The sequence below is a fragment of the Oncorhynchus clarkii genome, chromosome 16 (assembly GCF_045791955.1).
Source record: "Oncorhynchus clarkii lewisi isolate Uvic-CL-2024 chromosome 16, UVic_Ocla_1.0, whole genome shotgun sequence".
NCBI classification, from domain to species: Eukaryota; Metazoa; Chordata; class Actinopteri; order Salmoniformes; family Salmonidae; genus Oncorhynchus; species Oncorhynchus clarkii.
Window position 1 is genome coordinate 71,112,802 of NC_092162.1, and position 24,781 is coordinate 71,137,582.

The window sequence follows — 24,781 nt, forward strand, 5'->3', positions numbered from 1 at the left end:
GTATTTTATCTTCTGTAATCATCTCCTACTGTAAGGAGTAGGTGTTGATGAAAGGACAGTAGTAATACCTGACACTCCATGCAGACTCCGCCCCCCCTGTACTGTCCCTGGACGTTGACGCTAGCTCTCCTCTGGTCAACCTCGGGGTCGTAGTAACAGCCAAACGAGTGTTGGTTACAGTTACACGCTGAAAGAAATACGAACAGAAAAGAATCGAACATCTGTTAGTACGCTAAATCGTACAAGATCAATCAATAATTTATTAAAATTTGAGATGGGTCAAAATCAATCTAGAACAAAAAAAAAATGAGAGATTGATCAAGATCAATAAATATCTTATAAAATGAGAGATTGATCAAGATCAATAAATAACATAAAATGAGAGATTATCAAGATCAATAAATAACTTAGAAAATGAGAGATTCATCAAGATCAATAAATAACTTAGAAAATGAGAGATTCATCAAGATCAATAAATAACTTACAAAATGAGAGATTCATCAAGATCAATAAATCACTTACAAAATGAGAGATTCATCAAGATCAATAAATCACTTACAAAACGAGAGATTCATCAAGATCAATAAATAACTTGTAAAATAAGAGATTGATCAAGATCATTGAGGAAATGATCAGAACTACTAAATCAGAACTATGTCTAAGCTACAGTGAAACAAACAGGCAAGACAAGCAAGAAACACTGACACATTGGTTACTCTAGGATCAGGTAAGAATGACCTGTGTGTCAATATAGACGTATACAGTCACAGACGATGACACCAACGCAGAAAACATAACAGAGCAATTCTCCACCTCGGGGGACACAGGCTGCCAGAGCTCAGTGGAGAGAGAAATGAAAGGAGGTGAGAAGAAAAAGGAGAGAAACCAAACAATATATATATATATAAATGAGAAAGAAAGAAAAAAGAGAGAAAGAGGAGAGAAAATAGAGACAGAGAAGAGAGAGAGAGAGAGAGAGAGAGAGAGAGAGAGAAGAGAGAAGAGAGAAGAGAATAGAGAGAGAATAGAGAGAGAGAATAGAGAGAGAGGAGAGAGAGAAAGAGAAGAGAATAGAGAGAGAGAGAGAGACAGAGTAGAGAGAGAGAGGAGAGAGAGAGAGAAGAGAATAGAGAGAGAGAGAGAGAGAGAGAGGGAGAGAGAAAGATAAGAGAATAGAGAGAGTGAGAGGAGAGAGAGAAAGAGAAGAGAAAGAGTAGAGAGAGAGAGAGAGAGAGAGAGAGAGAGACCCTACAGTGAGCAAGGAAAGAACAATATCTAACTGATCAGAATGTACAGAGACATAAAAAGAGCTATAGACATACTGTATCTCAGAGATTTTTTAAATTGTACCTTTATTTAACTAGGCAAGTCAGTTAAGAACAAATTCTTAATTTCAATGACAGCCTAGGAACAGTGGGTTAAACTGCCTGTTCAGGGTCAGAATGACATATTTGTACCGCGTCAGCTCGGGGTTTTGAACTTGCAACCTTCCGGTTACTAGTCCAACGCTCTAACCACTAGGCTATCCTGCCGCCCCTGGCAGACCTACTAGCTACCTACTACCTAGGTACCTACTGTATCTCTGAAATACCTCTGGCTGACATTCTGTATCTCTGAGATACCACTGGCAGACCTACTGTATCTCTGCGATACCTCTGGCAGACATCCTTTGTTCTAGAACTAAAGAGATATCTCTGGCAGACATCTTTTATTCTAGAACTAAAGAGATATCTCTGGCAGACATCTTTTATTCTAGAACTAAAGAGATATCTCTGAAATACCTATAGACGTGTTATGTGTTTTAAAGCCTGAGGTCTGGTCTGACAGGTGTTTATCCCACAGTATAGAAGATGAGAGACATAGTAGAGCATATGGTGATAAACAAATAAACAATATAGATGAAGGTCTCTTCTCATCCCAACCAAAACTATAATTTCCACAGCAGCTAGAACTAACTAATGACATGTCTTGTCAAATCCTTTTTCTCTTCAAAGGAGAAGAGGAGGTACAAGCCTTTTAAAAATTACAGCTCAAGTTTCTCAGTACCTCCACAGTTTCTCAGTACCTCCACAGTTTCTCAGTACCTCCACAGTTTCTCAGTACCTCCACAGTTTCTCAGTACCTCCGCAGTTTCTCAGTACCTCCACTGTTTCTCAGTACCTCCACTGTTTACAGTATCTCCACTGTTTCTCAGTACCTCCACAGTTTCTCAGTACCTCCACAGTTTCTCAGTATCTCCACAGTTTCTCAGTACCTCCACAGTTTCTCAGTACCTCCACAGTTTCTCAGTACCTCCACAGTTTCTCATTATCTCCACAGTTTCTCAGTACCTCCACAGAGAAATGTTAAAGTTCTCAGCAAGGTTTGGGGTCAATTCCATTTCATTTAAATCAATCCGGGAAGTAATTCAATTGACCCCATTAGTTAACTTCCTGAATGGACTGAATTTAAATGGAATTGACCTGTTCTCAGGGCCTTCTGATGTTCTTGTCTCCATCCTAGTGGACTGAGGGGTTGACATAGAATGGCCCTAATACTAAGATGCAGGAGAAATACAGATACGCTCTGTATCTACATCCTTCTGCCTTTTCTCACTGCTGTTCTGCAGTCAGAGCTGGAACCAGACCATATAAACTGGATTTAACTAAACCAGACCATATCAGACCATATAAACTGGATTGAACTAAACCAGACCATATAAACTGGATTGAACTAAACCAGACCATATCAGACCATATAAACTGGATTTAACTAAACCAGACCATATAAACTGGATTGAACTAAACCAGACCATATCAGACCATATAAACTGGATTGAACTAAACCAGACCATATAAACTGGATTTAACTAAACCAGACCATATCAGACCATATAAACTGGATTGAACTAAACCAGACCATATAAACTGGATTGAACTAAACCAGACCATATCAGACCATATAAACTGGATTGAACTAAACCAGACCATATAAACTGGATTGAACTAAACCAGACCATATAAACTGGATTGAACTAAACCAGACCATATAAACTGGATTGAACTAAACCAGACCATATCAGACCATATAAACTGGATTGAACTAAACCAGACCATATAAACTGGATTGATCTATACCAGACCATATCAGACCATAAAAACTGGATTGAACTAAACCAGACTATATCAGACCATATAAACTGGATTGAACTATACCAGACCATATCAGACCATAAAAACTGGATTGAACTAAACCAGACTATATCAGACCATATAAACTGGATTGAACTAAACCAGACCACATTTTTTTTGGGGGGGGGGGGTGATAGAAGTAAAAACTATTTCAGGAAGCATTAGGATTAGATTAGATTAAGGGGAAAGAGAGAGACGTCCCAACCTTCCAAAAACCAAACACAGAAACACACACCACTGCTTGGCTTGGCAGCTCCATTTGAACCAATCCAGATCTTAGATAAAGCTATTTTTACTGAGTCTGAGAAAAGTTGTGAGGGCTGTCAGTTCTTATCAGCCTTCAGCGAGAGGGAGGTGGCAGTAGCTTTAACCATACACTCTTATCCACAACAGACACACACACACACACACACACACACACACACACACACACACACACACACACACACACACACACACACACACACACACACACACACACACACACACACACACACACACACACACACACAGAGACAGAAAGAGAGCGAGAGATAGAAAGAGAGACAGAGAGAGAGAGAAAGACAAAGAGAGAGAGACAGAATGTCTTTATTGTTTTGAAACTTCTGTATGTGTAATGTTTACTGTTAATTTTTATTGTTTATTTCACTTTTGTATATTATCTACCTCACTTGCTTTGGCAATGTTAACAGATGTTTCCCATGCCAATAAAGCCCCTTGAATTGAATTGACAGAGAGAGAGAGAGAGAGAGAGAGAGAGAGAGAGAGAGAGAGAGAGAGAGAGAGAGAGAGAGAGAGAGACAGAGACAGAGAGAGACAGAGAGAGACAGAGAGAGACAGAGACAGAGACAGAGAGAGAGACAGAGAGAGAGACAGAGAGAGAGAGAGAGAGAGAGAGAGAGAGAAAGAGAGAGACTTATCCACACTGATGTCAGCTCAGATCAAATGGGGCTCAGATCAGATTAAATGGGACTAAGCTCAGATCTAGTGGGACTCAAATCTAGTAGGACTCAGCTCAGATCTAGTGGGACTCAGCTCAGATCTTGTGGGACTCAGTTCAGATCTAGTTGGACTCAGCTCAGATCTAGTGGGACTCAGATCTAATGGGACTCAGATCTAATGGGACTCAGATCTAATGGGACTCAGCTCAGATCTAATGGGACTCAGATCTAGTGGGACTCAGCTCAGATCTAATGGGACTCTGCTCAGATCTAATGGGACTCAGCTCAGCTCTAATGGGACTCTGCTCAGATCTAATGGGACTGAGCTCAGATCTAATTGGACTCAGATCTAATGGGACTCAGCTCAGGTCTAGTGGGACTCAGATCTAGTGGGACTCAGCTCAGATCTAATGGGACTCTGCTCAGATCTAATGGGACTCAGCTCAGATCTAATGGGACTCGGCTCAGATCTAGTGGGACTCAGCTCAGATCTAATGGGACTCTGCTCAGATCTAATGGGACTCAGCTCAGCTCTAATGGGACTCTGCTCAGATCTAATGGGACTGAGCTCAGATCTAATTGGACTCAGATCTAATGGGACTCAGCTCAGGTCTAGTGGGACTCAGATCTAGTGGGACTCAGCTCAGATCTAATGGGACTCTGCTCAGATCTAATGGGACTCAGCTCAGATCTAATGGGACTCGGCTCAGATCTAATGGGACTCTGCTCAGATCTAATGGGACTCTGCTCAGATCTAATGGGACTCAGATCTAGTGGGACTCAGCTCAGATCTAGTGGGACTCGGATCTAATGGGACTCAGATCTAATGGAACTCAGCTCAGATCTAATGGGACTCTGATCTAGTAGGACTCAGATCTAATGGGACTCAGATCTAATGGGACTCAGATCTAGTGGGACTCAGATCTAGTAGGACTCAGATCTAGTAGGACTCAGATCTAGTAGGACTCAGATCTAATGGGACTAAGCTCAGATCTAATGGGACTCAGATCTAATGGTACTCAGCTCAGATCTAATGGGACTGTGTCTGTATCCAAACACCAACAAAACAACACCTGAGGCTGTTCTGCTTCCGTAAGAATGACAGTGATAAACTAATGCCTAACAGGCACTACATTCCTTGGCTAATACCAGGGAAGGACTTCTGGAAACTGCCTCCAACTTTTTTCAGAGGGGGTTGGATGGTGATGAGTGGGTAGGGGTGGTGGGGTGAGGGAGGGAGGCAAACTCACGTTCACACTCGTTAGCCTGGTAAGTGGTCGCTGGTTTCCATGGAATCTGGTTGTATCCGGGGCAACACTGGTCACATGACGTTCCACAAGTGTTGTGTTGGCAGTCACACTGAAGCCTTTACAGAGAGGGAGGGAGAGAACGAAAACACACACATGAGTATCTATCAGATCAACAAACAGGAGATCAACAAACAGGAGATCAACAAACAGGAGATCCACAAACAGGAGATCAACAAACAGGAGATCAACAACCAGGAGATCAATAAACAGGAGATCAATGACCAGGAGATCAACGACCAAGAGATCAACGACCAAGAGATCAACGACCAAGAGATCAACAAACAGGAGATCAACGACCAAGAGATCAACAAACAGGAGATCAACGACCAAGAGATAAACAAACAGGAGATCAACAAACAGGAGATCAACGACCAAGAGATCAACAAACAGGAGATCAACGACAAGGAGATCAATAAACAGGAGATCAACGACCAGGAGATCAATAAACAGGAGATCAACGACCAGGAGATCAACGACCAAGAGATCAACGACCAAGAGATCAACAAACAGGAGATCAACAACCAAGAGATCAACAAACAGGAGATCAACAACCAAGAGATCAACAGCGAGGAGACCAACAACCAGCAGATCATTAAACATTAAACATTAAATACTAACATGAGGCTAAGACTAACACTAGGCTAATGCTAACACTAGGCTAATACTAACACGGGGCTAATACTAACATGAGGCTAATGCTAACACTAGGCTAATACTAACACTAGGCTAATACTAACACTGGGCTAATGCTAACACTAGGCTAATACTAACACTGGGCTAATACTTGGGCTGAACCTTTATCTCCAGGTTAAAACTCCTCTACCTCTTTAACCTTCTTTCAGCTACAGTTAAAACTCCTCTTCCTCCATCAACTTTCTTTTGTGCCATCAGAGAAAACGTAGCCCACCCGCTCGGTTATAAACCCAGAGAGAACGCAGCTCTATCAGTGAAAGAGTTAATTCCTCTACAGTCCCAGAACTTCACCCTGCTTCACCCAGGCACATAATCCCATTTAACATGAACAACCTGCAGTTTACACCGTGTGGCCAAAACAGACCATTAATCTGGTCGTTCAAGGATAAAAGCATGTAGAACCATATACAGAGTTTTATCAAACGTCAGGGGCCCGCTGCTGGTGTAATAACATAGACTTATAACCTCAAAACCTCTGAAGGATCGGCCCCTTTTTTTTCAATTTTCACCTAAAATGACATACCCAAATCTAACTGCCTGTAGCTCAGGACCCAAATCTAACTGCCTGTAGCTCAGGACCCAAATCTAACTGCCTGTAGCTCAGGACCCAAATCTAACTGCCTGTAGCTCAGGACCCAAATCTAACTGCCTGTAGCTCAGGACCCAAATCTAACTGCCTGTAGCTCAGGACCCAAATCTAACTGCCTGTAGCTCAGGACCCAAATCTAACTGCCTGTAGCTCAGGACCCAAATCTAACTGCCTGTAGCTCAGGACCCAAATCTAACTGTCTGTAGCTCAGGACCCAAATCTAACTGCCAGTAGCTCAGGACCCAAATCTAACTGTCTGTAGCTCAGGACCCAAATCTAACTGCCTGTAGCTCAGGACCCAAATCTAACTGCCTGTAGCTCAGGACCCAAATCTAACTGCCTGTAGCTCAGGACCCAAATCTAACTGCCAGTAGCTCAGGACCCAAATCTAACTGCCTATAGCTCAGGACCCAAATCTAACTGCCTATAGCTCAGGACCCAAATCTAACTGCCTGTAGCTCAGGACCCAAATCTAACTGCCTGTAGCTCAGGCACTGAAGCAAAGATAAGAATGTTCTTGATACGATTTGAAAGGAAACACTTTGAAGTTTATGTAAATGTGAAAGGAATGTAGTAGAATATAACGCAATAGATCTGGTAAAAGATAATACAATGAAAAAAACAACCTTTCTTTTGTATTTTTTTGTACCATCATGTTTGAAATGCAAGAGAAAGGCCATAATGTATTATTCCAGCCCAGGTGCAATTTATACTTTGACCACTAGATGGCATCAGTGTATGTGCAAAGTTTTAGACTGATCCAATGAACCATTATATTTCTGTTCAAAATGATGTGTCAAGACTTCCCAAATGTGCCTGATTGGCTTTTTAATAACTTTTCATGTTCAAAATTGTGCACTCTCCTTAAACAATAGCATGGTATTCTTTCACTGTAATAGCTACTGTGAATTGGACAGTACAGTCAGATTAACAGCAATTTTAAGCTTTCTTCCCATATCAGATATGTCTATGTCCAGGGAAATGTTCTTGTTACTTGCAACCTCACGCTAATCACATTAGCCTACGTTAGCTCAACCGTTCCGTGGAAGGGACACCGATCCCAAAGACGTTTTAACTTTAAAAGGGTTGTCACCAAAGGTCAGGAGGTTCGCTGATACAATATCCTGAAGACTACTCTGACTACGATGGCTTTGGAGCAGGATGTGTTTCAAAACGCCAAGGGGAAATAGAATGTTGATTTTCTAAGAGATTTTTAGAAGCCTGTTAGATTCACTCCATCAGGTGGAACGCAGTGCAGTGACCATCACATATAAAATACCACAGAGAAAATACCACAGATAAAAAAAAACACAGCATTGTCTTTTCCTGCTCCCCTCTTTCTTTATCAGATACACGTACGATCCGTTTAGTTAAACTTAAAATGTACAGACTATTTCCTCCACATGAACAGCTTGAAAAACACACGTCGTTATGTGACTTCATCCTCTGTGAGGACCTATACTTTAGGTGCTATCAGGCTGGTCTGCATTACAAGTGTGGGTGTTGCTATTTCAGACATCTAAGGAGTGATGTCATCAAAGGACAGCTGTACGCTGCACTCCAGACTACAGTATCACCTGCCAAAGCTGTAATCATATATATATATATATCTGTAGCCATTAAACAGCTGTTCTATAAAACATAAAACACCATATCTAGGAATTCACCATTGTGAGTTCTAAGAATTCACCATATCTAAGAATTCCCCAATGTGAGTTCTAAGAATTCACCATATCTAAGAATTCCCCATTGTGAGTTCTAAGAATTCACCATATCTAAGAATTCCCCATTGTGAGTTCTAAGAATTCACCATATCTAAGAATTCACCATTGTGAGTTCTAAGAATTCACCATATCTAAGAATTCACCATTGTGAGTTCTAAGAATTCACCATATCTAAGAATTCACCATTGTGAGTTCTAAGAATTCACCATATCTAAGAATTCACCATTGTGAGTTCTAAGAATTCACCATATCTAAGAATTCACCATTGTGAGTTCTAAGAATTCACCATATCTAAGAATTCACCATTGTGAGTTCTAAGAATTCACCATATCTAAGAATTCACCATTGTGAGTTCTAAGAATTCACCATATCTAAGAATTCACCATTGTGAGTTTTTATACAGTAGGCCTACAGTAAGAAAGCTCTGACTCCAGAAATAGCGTGATTTAACGAGGTGACACTAGTCTTGAAAGACTAACCAAAGGGCAAAACCTAGCTAGTCATTCTAGATCTATGCTTCGCTTTACCCCTTTGTGAAACCGTAGTCCTTGAGAGCTCAGAACCAAAGCTGTGTGTGTGTGTGTGTGTGTGTGTGTGTGTGTGTGTGTGTGTGTGCGTGTGTGTGTGTGTGTGTAGGCTTGTTTGTCTCAGAAAAAAAAATGAAGCAAGCCCATTGTACAGATCCATAGTTACACCAAAGGGCTTTAAAATAACTGGTTAAAATAAGGACGTGTGTTTAAACTATATGTCAGATTTCTCATTTCAACAGAGACAATTTTTTTCCATTAAGATAATGACTTTCTAGTGAGTCACAAATGAAATGTTTCTTTCTTCTAAAAAGAAGCAAAGCCTAATGCAATCTCGTCCCTTGCAAACCCCCACTAACAGAAATATGTGTGGACTCTGGCTGACAGTAGAAGTGGTTCTCTAGAGGGTGGACTCTGGCTGACAGTAGAAGTGGTTCTCTAGAGGGTGGACTCTGGCTGACAGCAGGAGTGGTTCTCTAGAGGGTGGACTCTGGCAGACAGCAGGAGTGGTTCTCTAGAGGGTGGACTCTGGCTGACAGCAGAAGTGGTTCTCTAGAGGGTGGACTCTGGCTGACAGTAGAAGTGGTTCTCTAGAGGGTGGACTCTGGCTGACAGCAGAAGTGGTTCTCTAGAGGGTGGACTCTAGTTGACAGTAGAAGTGGTTCTCTAGAGGGTGGACTATGGGTGACAGCAGAAGTGGTTCTCTAGAGGGTGGACTCTGGCTGATAGCAGAAGTGGTTCTCTAGAGGGTGGACTCTAGCTGACAGTAGAAGTGGTTCTCTAGAGGGTGGACTCTGGCTGACAGCAGAAGTGGTTCTCTAGAGGGTGGACTCTGGCTGACAGCAGAAGTGGTTCTCTAGAGGGTGGATTCTGGCTGACAGCAGAAGTGGTTCTCTAGAGGGTGGACTCTAGCTGACAGTAGAAGTGGTTCTCTAGCGGGTGGACTGCGGCTGACAGCAGAAGTGGTTCTCTAGAGGGTGGACTCTGGCTGACAGTAGAAGTGGTTATCTAGAGGGTGGACTCTGGCTGACAGTAGAAGTGGTTCTCTAGAGGGTGGACTCTGGCTGACAGCAGAAGTGGTTCTACACTCTAGCTGACAGTAGAAGTGGTTCTCTAGAGGGTGGACTCTGGCTGACAGCAGAAGTGGTTCTCTAGAGGGTGGATTCTGGCTGACAGCAGAAGTGGTTCTCTAGAGGGTGGACTCTAGCTGACAGTAGAAGTGGTTCTCTAGCGGGTGGACTGCGGCTGACAGCAGAAGTGGTTCTCTAGAGGGTGGACTCTGGCTGACAGTAGAAGTGGTTATCTAGAGGGTGGACTCTGGCTGACAGTAGAAGTGGTTCTCTAGAGGGTGGACTCTGGCTGACAGCAGAAGTGGTTCTCTAGAGGGTGGACTCTAGCTGACAGTAGAAGTGGTTCTCTAGAGGGTGGACTGCGGCTGACAGCAGAAGTGGTTCTCTAGAGGGTGGACTCTGGCAGACAGCAGAAGTGGTTCTCTAGAGGGTGGACTCTGGCTGACAGCAGAAGTGGTTCTTTAGAGGGTGGACTCTGGCTGACAGCAGAAGTGGTTCTCTAGAGGGTGGACTCTGGCTGACAGCAGAAGTGGTTCTCTAGAGGGTGGACTCTGGCTGACAGCAGAAGTGGTTCTCTAGAGGGTGGACTCTGGCTGACAGCAGAAGTGGTTCTCTAGAGGGTGGACTCTGGCAGACAGCAGGAGTGGTTCTCTAGAGGGTGGACTCTGGCTGACAGCAGAAGTGGTTCTCTAGAGGGTGGACTCTGGCTGACAGCAGAAGTGGTTCTCTAGAGGGTGGACATGTTGAAAAGTAATCTTAGGCTACATCCCGAATGGCACCTTATTCTCTAGTGCCCTAGTTTTAACCAGGGCCTGGTCAAAACAAGTGCACTAAATAGGGAATAGGGTGCACTAAATAGGGAATATGGTGCACGAAATAGGGAATAGGGTGCACTAAATAGGGAATAGGGTGTACTAAATAGGGAATAGGGTGCACTAAATAGGGAATAGGGTGCACTAAATAGGGAACAGGGTGCACTAAATAGGGATTAGGGTGCACTAAATAGGGAATATGGTGCACGAAATAGGGAATAGGGTGCACTAAATAGGGATTAGAGTGCACTAAATAGGGAATAGGGATTAGAGTGCACTAAATAGGGAATAGGGTGCCTTACACAAACAACCTCCCTCATCTTTTTAACATATGTCTACTCTCTACAGGAATACCTATGGATCTAGTCGACTGGGCGTACTTATGGAGAAACACACACACACACACACACACACACACACAGGCCACATCTGCTTGTGGCGTGTGTAATCAGGGGGGGGGGGGACATTTCACACCGCCAAGAGGAGAGGTATTCAGGCGTGACCAGGGAGTAGCGAGCACTCCGACACATTGTTATAGATTCATCGTCTCAAATGGGCACCCTATTCCCTACATAGTGCACTACTTTAGACCAGAGCCCAGTGTACTACAAAGGGGGTAGGGTGACATTTGAAACACAAAGCATAAATTCCTATATCTGGACCGTTTAACAGGGGAATGTTAAGAATGGTGAGGAACAAACCATTTGTCAGTTTAAAATGTTGAAACCCCAACGTTAGGGTTAAGTGCTTTATTAAGCTTTTTACTGTAAGATAAACAGAAACGTGAAAAATCCTAACAAATTCCTGCTATCTTAAACAAACCACCTGTCGGACTCACTCTCTATGTCTGGTTCTCGTCTGATATACTGACGTGCTCTGGATACTAAAGATGTGTGTGTGTGTGTGTGTGTGTGTTAAAACACGAGGCATACAACCACCTCCATCCTCCGTAGAACTTAGATTTGGAATTGTTCCTCCTCAGTCATCCATCTCTGTCTTATCTTACTGCAGAATCACCCATCTTCAAGAGTGATCTAACTTTTCTGTGAAACTTCTCTACCTCTCCTTCCTCTTCTCTTCTGTTCTCCCTCTCGCTGTTCTCTCGCTCTTGTACGGGGCCATTAGCTAGATTTCCATCTGATTGGCAACAGATTTTCATGCAAAAAAAATAAAATAAAATACAAAAGAAATCACATTAAAAAACAGAATGTGTATTTTCCCACCAGAGATGTTTTTTCCATCAAATTGACTTGTTGTGGATAAAAGGTTGTAAGTGAAAACATAGTGCACAATTAACATAAAAAATGACTTTTGCAGTTAAATTCCCCATGTAAATGGGTTTCCATCTCTACTGGTGGTTCTGTCACAACAACAAAAAAAAATTGCCTTTATAGGGCTATAGCAAATGCGCCCTCTCTGGTCTTGGCACGCGCTCTCTAGCCAACAGGTTGCAGATACAGTCCGGGTATAACCTACATCATGAGATTATTATGGATAAAAAAAAGAGAGCGAGATATTGTTTTAATCTGTCAAATGATAGCCAAGGATAATTTCCGCCTCGTTTTGTGGGCAATGTTGCACATAGCCTGTCTTCTCTTGAGTGCCAGGGACTGCCTACGGTGGCCTTTCTCAATAGCAAGGCTATGCTCACTAAGTCTGTACATAGTCAAAGCTTTCCTTAAGTTTGGGTCAGTCACAGTGGTCAGGTATTCTGCCTGACCACAGTTTTTTTGTGTTTTTTTTTGTTGCCAATGTGTCAAGTAATTATCTTTTTGTTTTCTCATGATTTGGTTGAGTCTAATGGTGTTTCTGTCCTGGGGCTCTGTGGGGTCTGTTTGTGTTTGTGAACAGAGCCCCAGGACCAGCTTGCTTAAGGGGACTCTTCTTCAGGTTCATCTCTCTGTAGGTGATGGCTTTGTTATGGAAGGTTTGGGAATCACTTCCTTTCAGGTGGTTGTAGGATCTCTCTCTTTCCTCCTTTATTTTCTCTACCATGTAAAATTTAAGAGATGTGTTTTGACAAATCACAGAGCACTTTGCATATACAAGGTATTATTTGTTGTTGTGCATAAAATGGAACCAGCTGACTCTTAAACCCATAGCTAGAGCGAACATTGTAGAGAGTAGACATACTCTCTGTAGAGAGTAGACATATGTTAAAGAGATGAGGGAGGTTGTTTGTGTAAGGCACCCTATTCCCTATTTAGTGCACCCTGTTCCCTATTTAGTGCACCCTATTCCCTATTTAGTGCACCCTATTCCCTATTTAGTGCACCCTGTTCCCTATTTAGTGCACCCTATTCCCTATTTAGTGCACCCTATTCCCTATTTAGTGCACCCTGTTCCCTATTTAGTGCACCCTATTCCCTATTTAGTGCACCCTATTCCCTATTTAGTGCACCCTGTTCCCTATTTAGTGCACCCTATTCCCTATTTAGTGCACCCTATTCCCTATTTAGTGCACCCTATTCCCTATTTAGTGCACCCTATTCCCTATTTAGTGCACCCTGTTCCCTATTTAGTGCACCCTATTCCCTATTTAGTGCACCCTATTCCCTATTTAGTGCACCCTATTCCCTAAAGACAACGTTTGCTCTAACAGGTCCTTTGAAAAGTCTGTACACACCACCATATACAAGCACTGAGGGGGGAAACTCAGTAAACCAACACAGAGCTAAATGGCTGTAGTACCCAAGGAGGTGTTAAAGGTGGTAAAGGGGAGTAAGATCATGTGGTGTAGAAGACTGTTTGGGGCGGCAGGGTAGCCTAGTGGTTAGAATGTTGGACTAGTAACCGGAAGGTTGCAAGTTCAAACCCCACGAGCTGACAAGTTCGTTCTGCCCCTGAACCAGGCCGTCATTGAAAATAAGAATTTGTTCTTAACTGACTTGCCTGGTTAAATAAATGTAAAAAAAAGAGACGACATGATCAAATTACCAGTAAGTAAGGGAGAAATCTGGGATTGAGTCATGGCAGTATTCTCCTACGACAGCCACGTCTCAGGGCAAGGGGAAATCCAATGCAGACAAATGAATTAACATAATCTATTGAAGTGTAGTAATCTCTACATAATCCATTGAAGTGTAGTAATCTCTACATAATCTATTGAAGTGTAGTAATATATATTCTATAATCTATTGAGGTGTAGTAATCTCTACATAATCTATTGAAGTGTAGTAATCTCTACATAATCTATTGAGGTGTAGTAATCTCTACATAATCTATTGAAGTGTAGAAATCTCTACATAATCTATTGAAGTGTAGTAATCTCTACATAATCTATTGAGGTGTAGTAATCTCTACATAATCTATTGAAGTGTAGAAATCTCTACATAATCTATTGAAGTGTAGTAATCTCTACATAATCTATGGAAGTGTAGTCTACATAATCTACTGAGGTGTAGTAATCTCTACATAATCTATTGAGGTGTAGTAATCTCTACATAATCTATTGAAGTGTAGAAATCTCTACATAATCTATTGAAGTGTAGTAATCTCTACATAATCTATTGAAGTGTAGTAATCTCTACATAATCTATTGAGGTGTAGTAATCTCTACATAATCTATTGAAGTGTAGTAATCTCTACATAATCTATTGAAGTGTAGTAATCTCTACATAATCCATTGAAGTGTAGTAATCTCTACATAATCTATTGAAGTGTAGTAATCTCTACATAATCTATGGAAGTGTAGTAATCTCTACATTATCTATGGAAGTGTAGTCTACATAATCTATTGAGGTGTAGTAATATATATTCTATAATCTATTGAAGTGTAGTAATCTCTACATAATCTATGGAAGTGTAGTCTACATAATCTACTGAGGTGTAGTAATCTCTACATAATCTATTGAGGTGTAGTAATATATATTCTATAATCTATTGAAGTGTAGTAATCTCTACATAATCTATTGAAGTGTAGTAATCTCTACATAATCTACTGAGGTGTAGTAATCTCTACATAATCTATTGAGGTGTAGTAATATATATTCTATAATCTATTGAAGTGTAGTAATCTCTACATAATCTATGGAAGTGTAGTAATCTCTACATAATCTATTGAAGTGTAGAAATCTCTACATAATCTATTGAGGTGTAGTCATTTCTATTCTATAATCTATTGAGGTGTAATAATATATATTCTATAATCTATTGAGGTGTAGTAATCTCTACATAATCTATTGAGGTGTAGTCATTTCTATTCTATAATCTATTGATGTGTAGTCATTTCTATTCTATAATCTATTGAAGTGTAGTCATTTCGATTCTATAATCTATTGAGGTGTACTCATTTCTATTCTATAATCTATTGATGTGTAGTCATTTCTATTCTATAATCTATTGATGTTTAGTCATTTCTATTCTATAATCTATTGATGTGTAGTCATTTCTATTCTATAATCTATTGATGTGTAGTCATTTCTATTCTATAATCTATTGATGTGTAGTCATTTCTATTCTATAATCTATTGAGGTGTAGTCATTTCTATTCTATAATCTCTCATCTATTAGTGTATAGTCAGACTGTCCATCTTACTTGTAGGGGTCGTTGGGGTCGTGTGGGTCGCAGGCCTCAGCGTGTCCGTTACACACACAGCGTCCTCCGATACTGATGTCCTTGATACTGTAGTAATACTGCAGAGAAACAGGCACAGCATGAAGACATTAAATCATTGTAACTGACTATTGTAGCTTCATTCAGACTAGTCAGCTTGTCACACAGTTTGACAGGCTGTAGTACGGGACGGTTTCAAGTTAAAGACCCTTACCCTCTGACCCCTTCTCTACCTCCTGTCCTCCTTACCCTCTGACCCCTTCTCTACCTCCTGTCCTCCTTACCCTCTGACCCCTTCTCTACCTCCTGTCCTCCTTACCCTCTGACCCCTTCTCTACCTCCTGTCCTCCTTACCCTCTGACCCCTTCTCTACCTCCTGTCCTCCTTACCCTCTGACCCCTTCTCTACCTCCTGTCCTCCTTACCCTCTGACCCCTTCTCTACCTCCTGTCCTCCTTACCCTCTGACCCCTTCTCTACCTCCTGTCCTCCTTACCCTCTGACCCCTTCTCTACCTCCTGTCCTCCTTACCCTCTGACCCCTTCTCTACCTCCTATCCTCCTTACCCTCTGACCCATTCTCTACCTCCTGCCCCCCTACTCTCTGACCCCTTCTCTACCTCCTGCCCCCCTACTCTCTGACCCCTTCTCTACTTCCTGCCCCCTTACTCTCTGACCCCTTCTCTACCTCCTGCCCCCCTACTCTCTGACCCCTTCTCTACCACCTGCCCCCCCTACACTCTGACCCCTTCTCTACCACCTGCCCCCCCCCCCCCCCCGACCCCTTCTCTACCACCTGCCCCCCCCCCTCTGACCCCTTCTCTACCACCTGCCCCCTACCCTCTGACCCCTTCCCTACCTCCTGGCCCCCCACCTTCTCACCCCTGTACCCATCAGTACCCACCCTGCGTGTGACGGTGGGGTCGCGGAGGGCCTTGTATCCTAACCCAGTACCCTAACCCACTACCATGTGTCCTAACCTAGTACCCACCCTGCGTGTGACGGTGGGGTCGCGGAGGGCCTTGTATCCTAACCCAGTACCCTAACCCAGTACCCATCAGTACCCACCCTGCGTGTGACCGTGGGGTCGCGAAGGGCCTTGCCCATCAGGTGTCCCAGGAGGGTGTTGGTTCTGAGGAAACGGAGACGGATGTTGGTGGCCTTGGTGAAATCCCTCAGGACTGGAGAGTAGGAGAAGTTCATAGCCCCGGGACGCCCGTTCACTAGAGACACCACCACCTGGGAGAGAGGGACGATGTCACACACACACTCAGTAGGTATACACACACACACACGCTGTAACACTCACATACACAAATAGACGTGTGGCACTCATTTACACACATTCAGTATGTGTACGTATTCACACACACACACACACACACACACACACACACACACACACACACACACACACACACACACACACACACACACACCACTGTACCTCTCCATTCTCCAGGGGTACGATGCGGGAGTATTCAGTGGTACAGATGACGTCATTGTCGGAGTTGATCCGTTCGATGGTTCGCTGTCCGAAGCGCTCAATGCAGTCTCTCTTAGAAGCTGTTAAACACACATACACACATATAAACACATATAAACACATATAAACACAAACACATATAAACACATTAACATTTCTAAACACATATTAACATATATAAACATATATAAACACATATTAACACATATAAACACATATAAACACAAACACATATAAACACATTAACATTTATAAACACATATTAACATATATAAACATATATAAACACATATTAACACATATAAACATATATAAACGCATAAACACATATTAACATATATAAACACATATAAACACAAACACATATAAACACATTAACATTTATAAACACATATTAACATATATAAACATATATAAACACATAGTAACACATATAAACATATATAAACACATAAACACATATTAACATATATAAACACATATTAACATATATAAACGCATATTAACATATATAAACACATATTAACACATATTAACACATATAATCACATATTAACACATATTAACACATATAAACACATATAAACACATATAAACACATATAAACATATAATACATAGAATTGCTTGATGCAGTCAGAAGCTAAACACAGTACAGTGATATGAGCTATGAGCTGTGTGTTGGATATGAGCTGTGAGCTGTGTGTTAGATATGAGCTATGAGCTGTGTGTTGGATATGAGCTATGAGCTATGTGTTGGAAATGAGCTGTGTGTTGGATATGAGCAATGAGCTGTGCATTGGATATGAGCTGTGTGTTGGATATGAGCTATGAGCTGTGTGTTGGATATGAGCTGTGTGTTGGATATGAGCTATGATCTGTGTGTTAGATATGAGCTGTGTGTTGGATATGAGCTATGAGCTATGTGTTGGATAGGAGCTATGAGCTGTGTGCTGGATATGAGCTGTGTGTTGGATATGAGCTATGAGCTGTGTGTTGGATAGGAGCTATGAGCTATGTGTTGGAAATGAGCTGTGTGTTGGATATGAGCTGTGTTAGATATGAGCTATGAGCTGTGTGTTGGATATGAGCTATGTGTTAGATATGAGCTATGAGCTGTGTGTTGGATATGAGCTATGAGCTGAGTGTTGGATATGAGCTATGAGCTATGTGTTGGAAATTAGCTGTGTGTTGGATATGAGCAATGAGCTGTGTGTTGGATATGAGCAATGAGCTGTGTGTTGGATATGAGCTGTGTGTTGGATATGAGCTATGAGCTGTGTGTTGGATATGAGCTGTGTGTTGGATATGAGCTATGAGCTGTGTGTTAGATATTAACTGTGTGTTGGATATGAGCTATGAGCTATGTGTTGGATATGAGCTGTGTGTTGGATATGAGCTGTGTGTTGGATATGAGCTATGAGCTATGTGTTGGATAGGAGCTATGAGCTGTGTGCTGGATATGAGCTGTGTGTTGGATATGAGCTATGAGCTGTGTGTTGGATAGGAGCTGTGTGTTGGATATGAGCTATGAGCTATGTGTTGGATATGAGCTGTGTGTTGGATATGAACTGTGTGCTGGATATGAGCTGTGTGTTGGATATGAACTGTGTGCTGGATATGAGCTGTGTGTTGGATATGAACTGTGTGCTGGATATGAGCTGTGTGTTGGATATGAGCTATGAGCTATGTGTTGGATAGGAGCTGTATGTTGGATATGAGCTGTGTGTTGGATGTGAGCTGTGTGTTGGATATGAGCTGTATGTTGGATATGAGCTGTGTGTTGGATGTGAGCTGTGTGTTGGATATGAGCTATGAGCTGTGTGTTTGATATGAGCTGTGTGTTGGATATGATCTATGAGCTGTGTGTTGGATATGAGCAATGAGCTATGTGTTAGATATGAGCTGTGTGTTGGATATGAGCTGTGTGTTTGATATGAGCTATGAGATGTGTGTTGGATATGAGCAATGCGCTATATGTTAGATATGAGCTGTGTGTTGGATATGAGCTGTGTGTTGGATATGAGCTGTGTGTTGGATATGAGCTATGAGCTGTGTGTTGGACATGAGCTATGAGCTGTGTGTTGGATATGAGCTATGAGCTGTGTGTTGGATATGAGCTGTGTGTTGGATATGAGCTGTGTGTTGGATATGAGCTGTGTGTTGGAGAGAGCAGTTCAGTTCAGGCTGCTCAGTTACTGTTTATCCTTCCTCTAACCTCTCCTAAAAAAAAAAACTTTGCAAATAAATCTATCCTATAAATCACTGTGAAGTTGTCATTGGTATGGTCTTTCCTGTCCCCCAGCCACAGAGAAACAGAGAGAAATGGTTGTTCTGATGTTTAGAGTTGTTATACACACAGAGTGACTATAGACCGTATAGTGGTACTCTGTGTGTCAACCAGGGGGGGGGAACAATAAAGTTTTTTTTCTACCAGCAGCTGTGAACTTCTCTCTCTGAGGTAGAGTATGGGCTCAGGCAGAGGGCTCGTGTAAAATATTCTCTCAGTTCTCTTATTCTCTCTCAGTTCTTCGGGATATTGACCTTTTTCTCTCTTTCGTGGACAGAAGTGGAATAGTTCTGAAGTATTCAGGGAATGTGTGACTGTGGGGGTGAGATGTGGCCTGTAGTCATTCCAAGCCTTTCTGTGTGTCTCTGTTTATTGAGTTGGTCTACGACAGGCAGCAGGTAGTGACACTGCCTTTCCTCACTGGAAATGATGTTGCTCTATTATATTCGAAAATAACCTGATATATTTCATTCTTCAGCTGTTTTCCTTCCCAAAAGCTCAGATCAGAGCTTCGCGTCATGATGATGAAGACACCAAATATATTCTTAGTCAGAATGGGGCAGTGAGTGTCTCCAGGCTTTAGCTCAACAGGCTAACACAGTCTGGTGCTGCTCAGATGACCTGAGTTCAAAGGCAGTCTATCAAACACAAAGTTAAACTTCTCATGTCTCTTCGGATCAGTCCAAGGTATGACAATAGCTTTTTAGCTACTAGTGTTACATTAGATTGGTATCATTTGCCTTCTATAGGATGCTATTGATCTGGTGATAATAATATCTCTCTCTCTCTCTGTCTCTCTCTGTCTCTCTCTCTCTCTCTCCCTCTCCCTCTGTCTCTCTCTCTCTCTCTCTCTCTGTCTCTCTCTCTCTGTCTCTCTCTCTCTCTCTCAATTCAAGGGGCTTTTATTGGCATGGGAAACATAAGTGAAGTAGATAATATACAAAAGTAAAATAAACAAAAATGAACAGTAAATATTACACATACAGAAGTTACAAAACAATAAAGACATTACAAATGTCATATTATGTCTGTATACAGTGTTGTAACGATGTATAAATGGTTAAAGTACAAAATGGGAAATAAATCAACATAAATATGGGTTGTATTTACAATGATGTTTGTTCTTCACTGGTTGCCCTTGTGGAAACAGGTTACACATCTTGCTGCTGTGATGGCACACTGTTGTATTTCATCCAATAGATATGGGAGTTTATCAAAATCGGGTTTGTTGTCGAATTCTTTGTGGATCTGTGTAATCTGAGGGAAATATGTCTCTCTAATATGGTCATAAATTGGTCAGGAAGTGCAGCTCAGTTTCCACCTCATTTTGTGAGCAGTGAGCACATAGCCTGTCTTCTCTTGAGAGCCATGTCTGCTTACGGCGGCCTTTCTCAATAGCAAGGCTATGCTCACTGACTCTGTACATAGTCAAAGCTTTCCTTAAGTTTTTAAGTTTAGGTCAGTCACAGTGGTCAGGTATTCTGCCGCTGTGTACTCTCTGTTTAGGGACAAATAGCATTCTAGTTTGCTCTGTTTTTTTGTAGATTCTTTCCAATGTGTCAAAAAATTATCTTTTTGTTTTCTCATGACTTGGTTGGGTCTAATTGTGTTGCTGTCCTGGGGCTCAGTGGGGTCTGTTTGTGTTTGTGAACAGAGCCAGGACCAGAGCAAGGACCAGCTTGCTTAGGGGACTCTTCTCCAGGTTCATCTCTCTGTAGCTGATGGCTTTGTTATGGAAGGTTTGGAATTGCTTCCTTTTAGGTGGTTGTAGAATCTCTTTTCTGGATTTTGATAATTAGCGGGTATCGGCCTAATTCTACTCTGTATGTATTATTTGGTGTTTTACGTTGTATACAGAGGATATTTTTGTAGAATTCTGCATGCAGAGTCTCAATTTGGTGTTTGGAACATTTTATGAATTCTTGGTTGGTGAGCGGACCCCAGACCTCGCAACCATAAAGGGCAATGGGCTCTATAACTGATTCAGGTATTTTTAGCCTGATACTAATTGGTATGTCGAATTTTATGTTCCTTTTGATGGCATAGAATGCCCTTCTTGCCTTGTCTCTCAGATGATTCACAGCTTTGTGGAAGTTACCTGTGGCGCTGATGTTTAGGCCAAGGTATATATCGTTTTTTTGTGTGCTCTAGGGCAACAGTGTCTAGATGGAATTTGTATTTGTGGTCCTGGCGACTGGACCTTTTTTGGAACACCATTATCTTGGTCTTACTGAGATTTACTGTCAAGGCCGAAGTCTGACAGAATCTGAGCAGAAGATCTAGGTGCTGCTGTAGGCCCTCCTTGGTTGGTGACAGAAGCACCAGATCATCAGCAAACAGTAGACTCTCTCTCTCTACTCTCTCGCTCTACTCTCTCTCTCTCTCTCTCTCTCTCGCTCTCTCTCTGTCTCTATCTGTCTCTCTCTCTCTCTCTCTCTCTGTCTCTATCTCTCTGTCTCTCTCTGTCTCTCTCTCTATGTCTCTCTCTGTCTCTCTCTCTCTGTTTCTCTCTCTCTCACACACACACACACACACACACACACACACACACACACACACACACACACACACACACACACACACACACCTGCACTACACGTACCACACACACACCACTATTTTCTACATTGTATAATAACTGTGAAGTTGTCAACACTATGAAATAACACATATGGAATCATGTAGTAACCAAAAAAGTAGCCACCCTTTGCCTTGATGACAGCTTTGCACATTCTTGGCATTCTCTCAACCAGCTTCATGAGGAATGCTTTTCCAACAGTCTTGAAGGAGTTCCCACACATGCTGAGCACTTGTTAGCTGCTGTTCCTTCACTCTGGGGTCTAACTCATTCCAAACCATCTCAGTTTGGTTGAGATCGGGTGATTGTGGAGGCCAGGTCATCTGATCATCAGCTAACAGTAGACATTTGACTTCAGATTCTAGTAGGGTGAGGCCGGGTGCTGCAGTCTGTTCTAGTGCCCTCGCCAATTTATTGATATATATGTTGAAGAGGGTGGGGCTTAAGCTGCATCCCTGTCTCACCCCACAACCCTGTGGAAAAAAAATGTGTGTGTTTTGCCTATTTTAACCTCACTCTTGTTTGCTTGTGTACATAGCATACCCTCATGCCAAATTGAGTCAAAAGCTTGTTTGAAATAAAAAAAAAGCATGACAATACTTTGCCTTTGTTTTGTTTCCTTGTCAATTAAGGTGTGCAGGATGAATATGTGTTCTGTCTTACAGTAATTTGATAAAAAAAAAACAATTTAGGATACCATCAACACTACAGGCCTTTTTGGGTCAGAGGGTTTTTATTTTGTCCTGTAGTACATTCAATATAATTGGAGAATCCAATTGGGTTCTGGTTGTCTGTAATAGTTGATTCTGATATTTGATCATTCTAGTATTTTATCATGTATATGTTTGATGCTGTTTGTTCTTTTTTATAGAGCCAAAAATACTAGAGAAGTGGTTTACCCATACATCTCCATTTTGGATAGATAACTCTTTGTGTTGTTGTTTGTTTAGTGTTTTCCAATTTTCTCAGAAGTGGTTAGAGTCTATGGATTCTTCAATTGCATTGAGCTGATTTCTGACGTGCTGTTCCTTCTTTTTCCGTAGTGTATTTCTGTATTGTTTTAGTGATTCACCATAGTGAAGGCGTAGACTCAGGTTTTCTGGGTCTCTGTGATTTTGGTTGGACAGGTTTCTCAATTTATTTCTTAGGTTTTCACATTCTTTATCAAACCATTTGTCATTGTTGTTACTTTTCTTAGGTTTTCTGCTTGAAATGTTTAGATTTGATAGGGAAGCTGAGAGGTCAAATATACTGTTTAGGTTTTCTACTGCCAAGTTTACACCTTCACTATTACAGTGGAACGTTTTATCCAGGAAGTTGTCTAAAAGGGATTGAATTTGTTGCTGCCTAATAGTTTTTTGGTAGGTTTCCAAACTGCATTCCTTCCATGTATAGCATTTCTCAGAATTACTCAGTTCCTTTGGCTTTGATGCCTCATGATTGAGTATTGCTCTGTTCAAGTAGAGTGTGATTTTGCTGGGGTCTGATAGGGGTGTCAGTGGGCTGACTGTGAACGCTCTGAGAGACTCTGGGTTGAGGTCAGTGATAAAGTAGTCTACAGTACTACTGCCAAGAGATGAGCTATAGGTGTACCTACCGTAGGATTCTCCTCGAAGCCTACCATTGACTATGTACAGACCCAGCATGCGACAGAGCTGCAGGAGTTGTGACCCATTTTTGTTGGTTATGTTGTCATAGTTGTGCCTCGGGGGGCATATGGGGGAGGGAATGCTGTCCCCTCCAGGTAGGTGTTTGTCCCCCTGTGTGCTGAGGGTGTCAGGTTCTTGTCCGGTTCTGACATTTAGGTATCCATAGACTAGTACATGTCCCTGGGCCTGGAAATTATTGATTTATCCCTCTAGGATGGAGAAGCTGTCTTCATTAAAGTATGGGGATTCTAGTGGGGTAGCACACAGGAGGACATTTTTCTCTGTTGAGATCATTTCCTTCTGAATTTCTAGCAAAATGTAAAATGTTACTGTTTTGATTCGTTTAATCTATACCAAATGAGCATACCCCTTGAGTCCCTTCCCTGTTTCACACCTGGTACAGTGCCTTGCAAAAGTATTCACCCCCACTTGGCATTTTTTCCTATTTTGTTGCATTACAAATCTGGATTTTAATTGGATTTGAATTTGGATTTCATGTAACGGACACAAAATAGTCCAAATAGCTGAAGTGAAATAAAAAAAATAACTTGTTTAAAAATAATAAATAATACAAGAAAAAGGGAAAAGTGGTGTGTGCATACTGTGTGAATTCACCCCCTTTACTATGAAGCCTCTAAATAAGATCTGGTCCAACCAATTACCTTCAGAAGTCACACAATTAGTTAAATAATGTCCACCTGTTTGCAATCTAAGTGTCACATGATCTCAGTATAAATACACCTGTTCTGAAAGACCCCAGAGTCTGCAACACCACTAAGCAAGTGGCACCATGAATACCGAGGAGCTCTCCAAACAGGTCAGGGACAAAGTTGTAGAGAAGTACAGATCAGGGTTGGGTTATGAAAATATATCTGAAACTTTGAACATCCCTAAATCCATTATTAAAAAAATGGAAAGAATATGGCACCACAACAAACCTGCCAAGAGAGTGCAGCCCACCAAAACTCACGGACCAGGCAACGAGGGCATTAATCAGAGGGGCAACAAAGAGACCAAAGATAACCCTGAAGGAGCTGCAGAGCTCCACAGCCGAGATTGGAGTATCTGTCCATAGGACCACTTTAAGCCGTACACTCCACAGAGCCGGGCTTTACGGAAGAATGTCCAGAAAAAAGCCATTGCTTAAAGAAAAAAAGAAGCAAACACGTTTGGTGTTTCGCCAAAAGGCATGTGGGAGACTCCCCAAAACGTATGGAAGAAGGTACTCTGGTTAGATGAGACTAAAATTGAGTTTTTTTGGCCATCAAGGAGAACGCTATGTCTGGGCAAACCCAACACCTCTCATCCCCCCGAGAATACCATCCCCACAGTGAAGCACGGTGGTGGCAGCATCATGGTGTGGGTATGTTTTCATCGGCAGGGACTGGGAA

General features: G+C 41.9%; 1 protein-coding gene across 1 annotated transcript in view; it reads right to left on the reverse strand.

Annotated features, from left to right (window-relative positions):
- The window catches only part of LOC139369000 (laminin, alpha 5), a 224,535-nt gene that overhangs the window by 110,168 nt on the left and 89,586 nt on the right, over positions 1–24,781 (reverse strand). The window contains exons 4-8 of the mRNA XM_071108558.1: positions 16,836–16,954; positions 16,457–16,627; positions 15,374–15,471; positions 5,362–5,477; positions 69–187 (exon numbers count right to left, since the gene is read on the reverse strand). Coding sequence (XP_070964659.1) covers positions 69–187; positions 5,362–5,477; positions 15,374–15,471; positions 16,457–16,627; positions 16,836–16,954 — 623 coding nt within the window. The remainder of the gene's footprint in view (positions 1–68; positions 188–5,361; positions 5,478–15,373; positions 15,472–16,456; positions 16,628–16,835; positions 16,955–24,781) is intronic.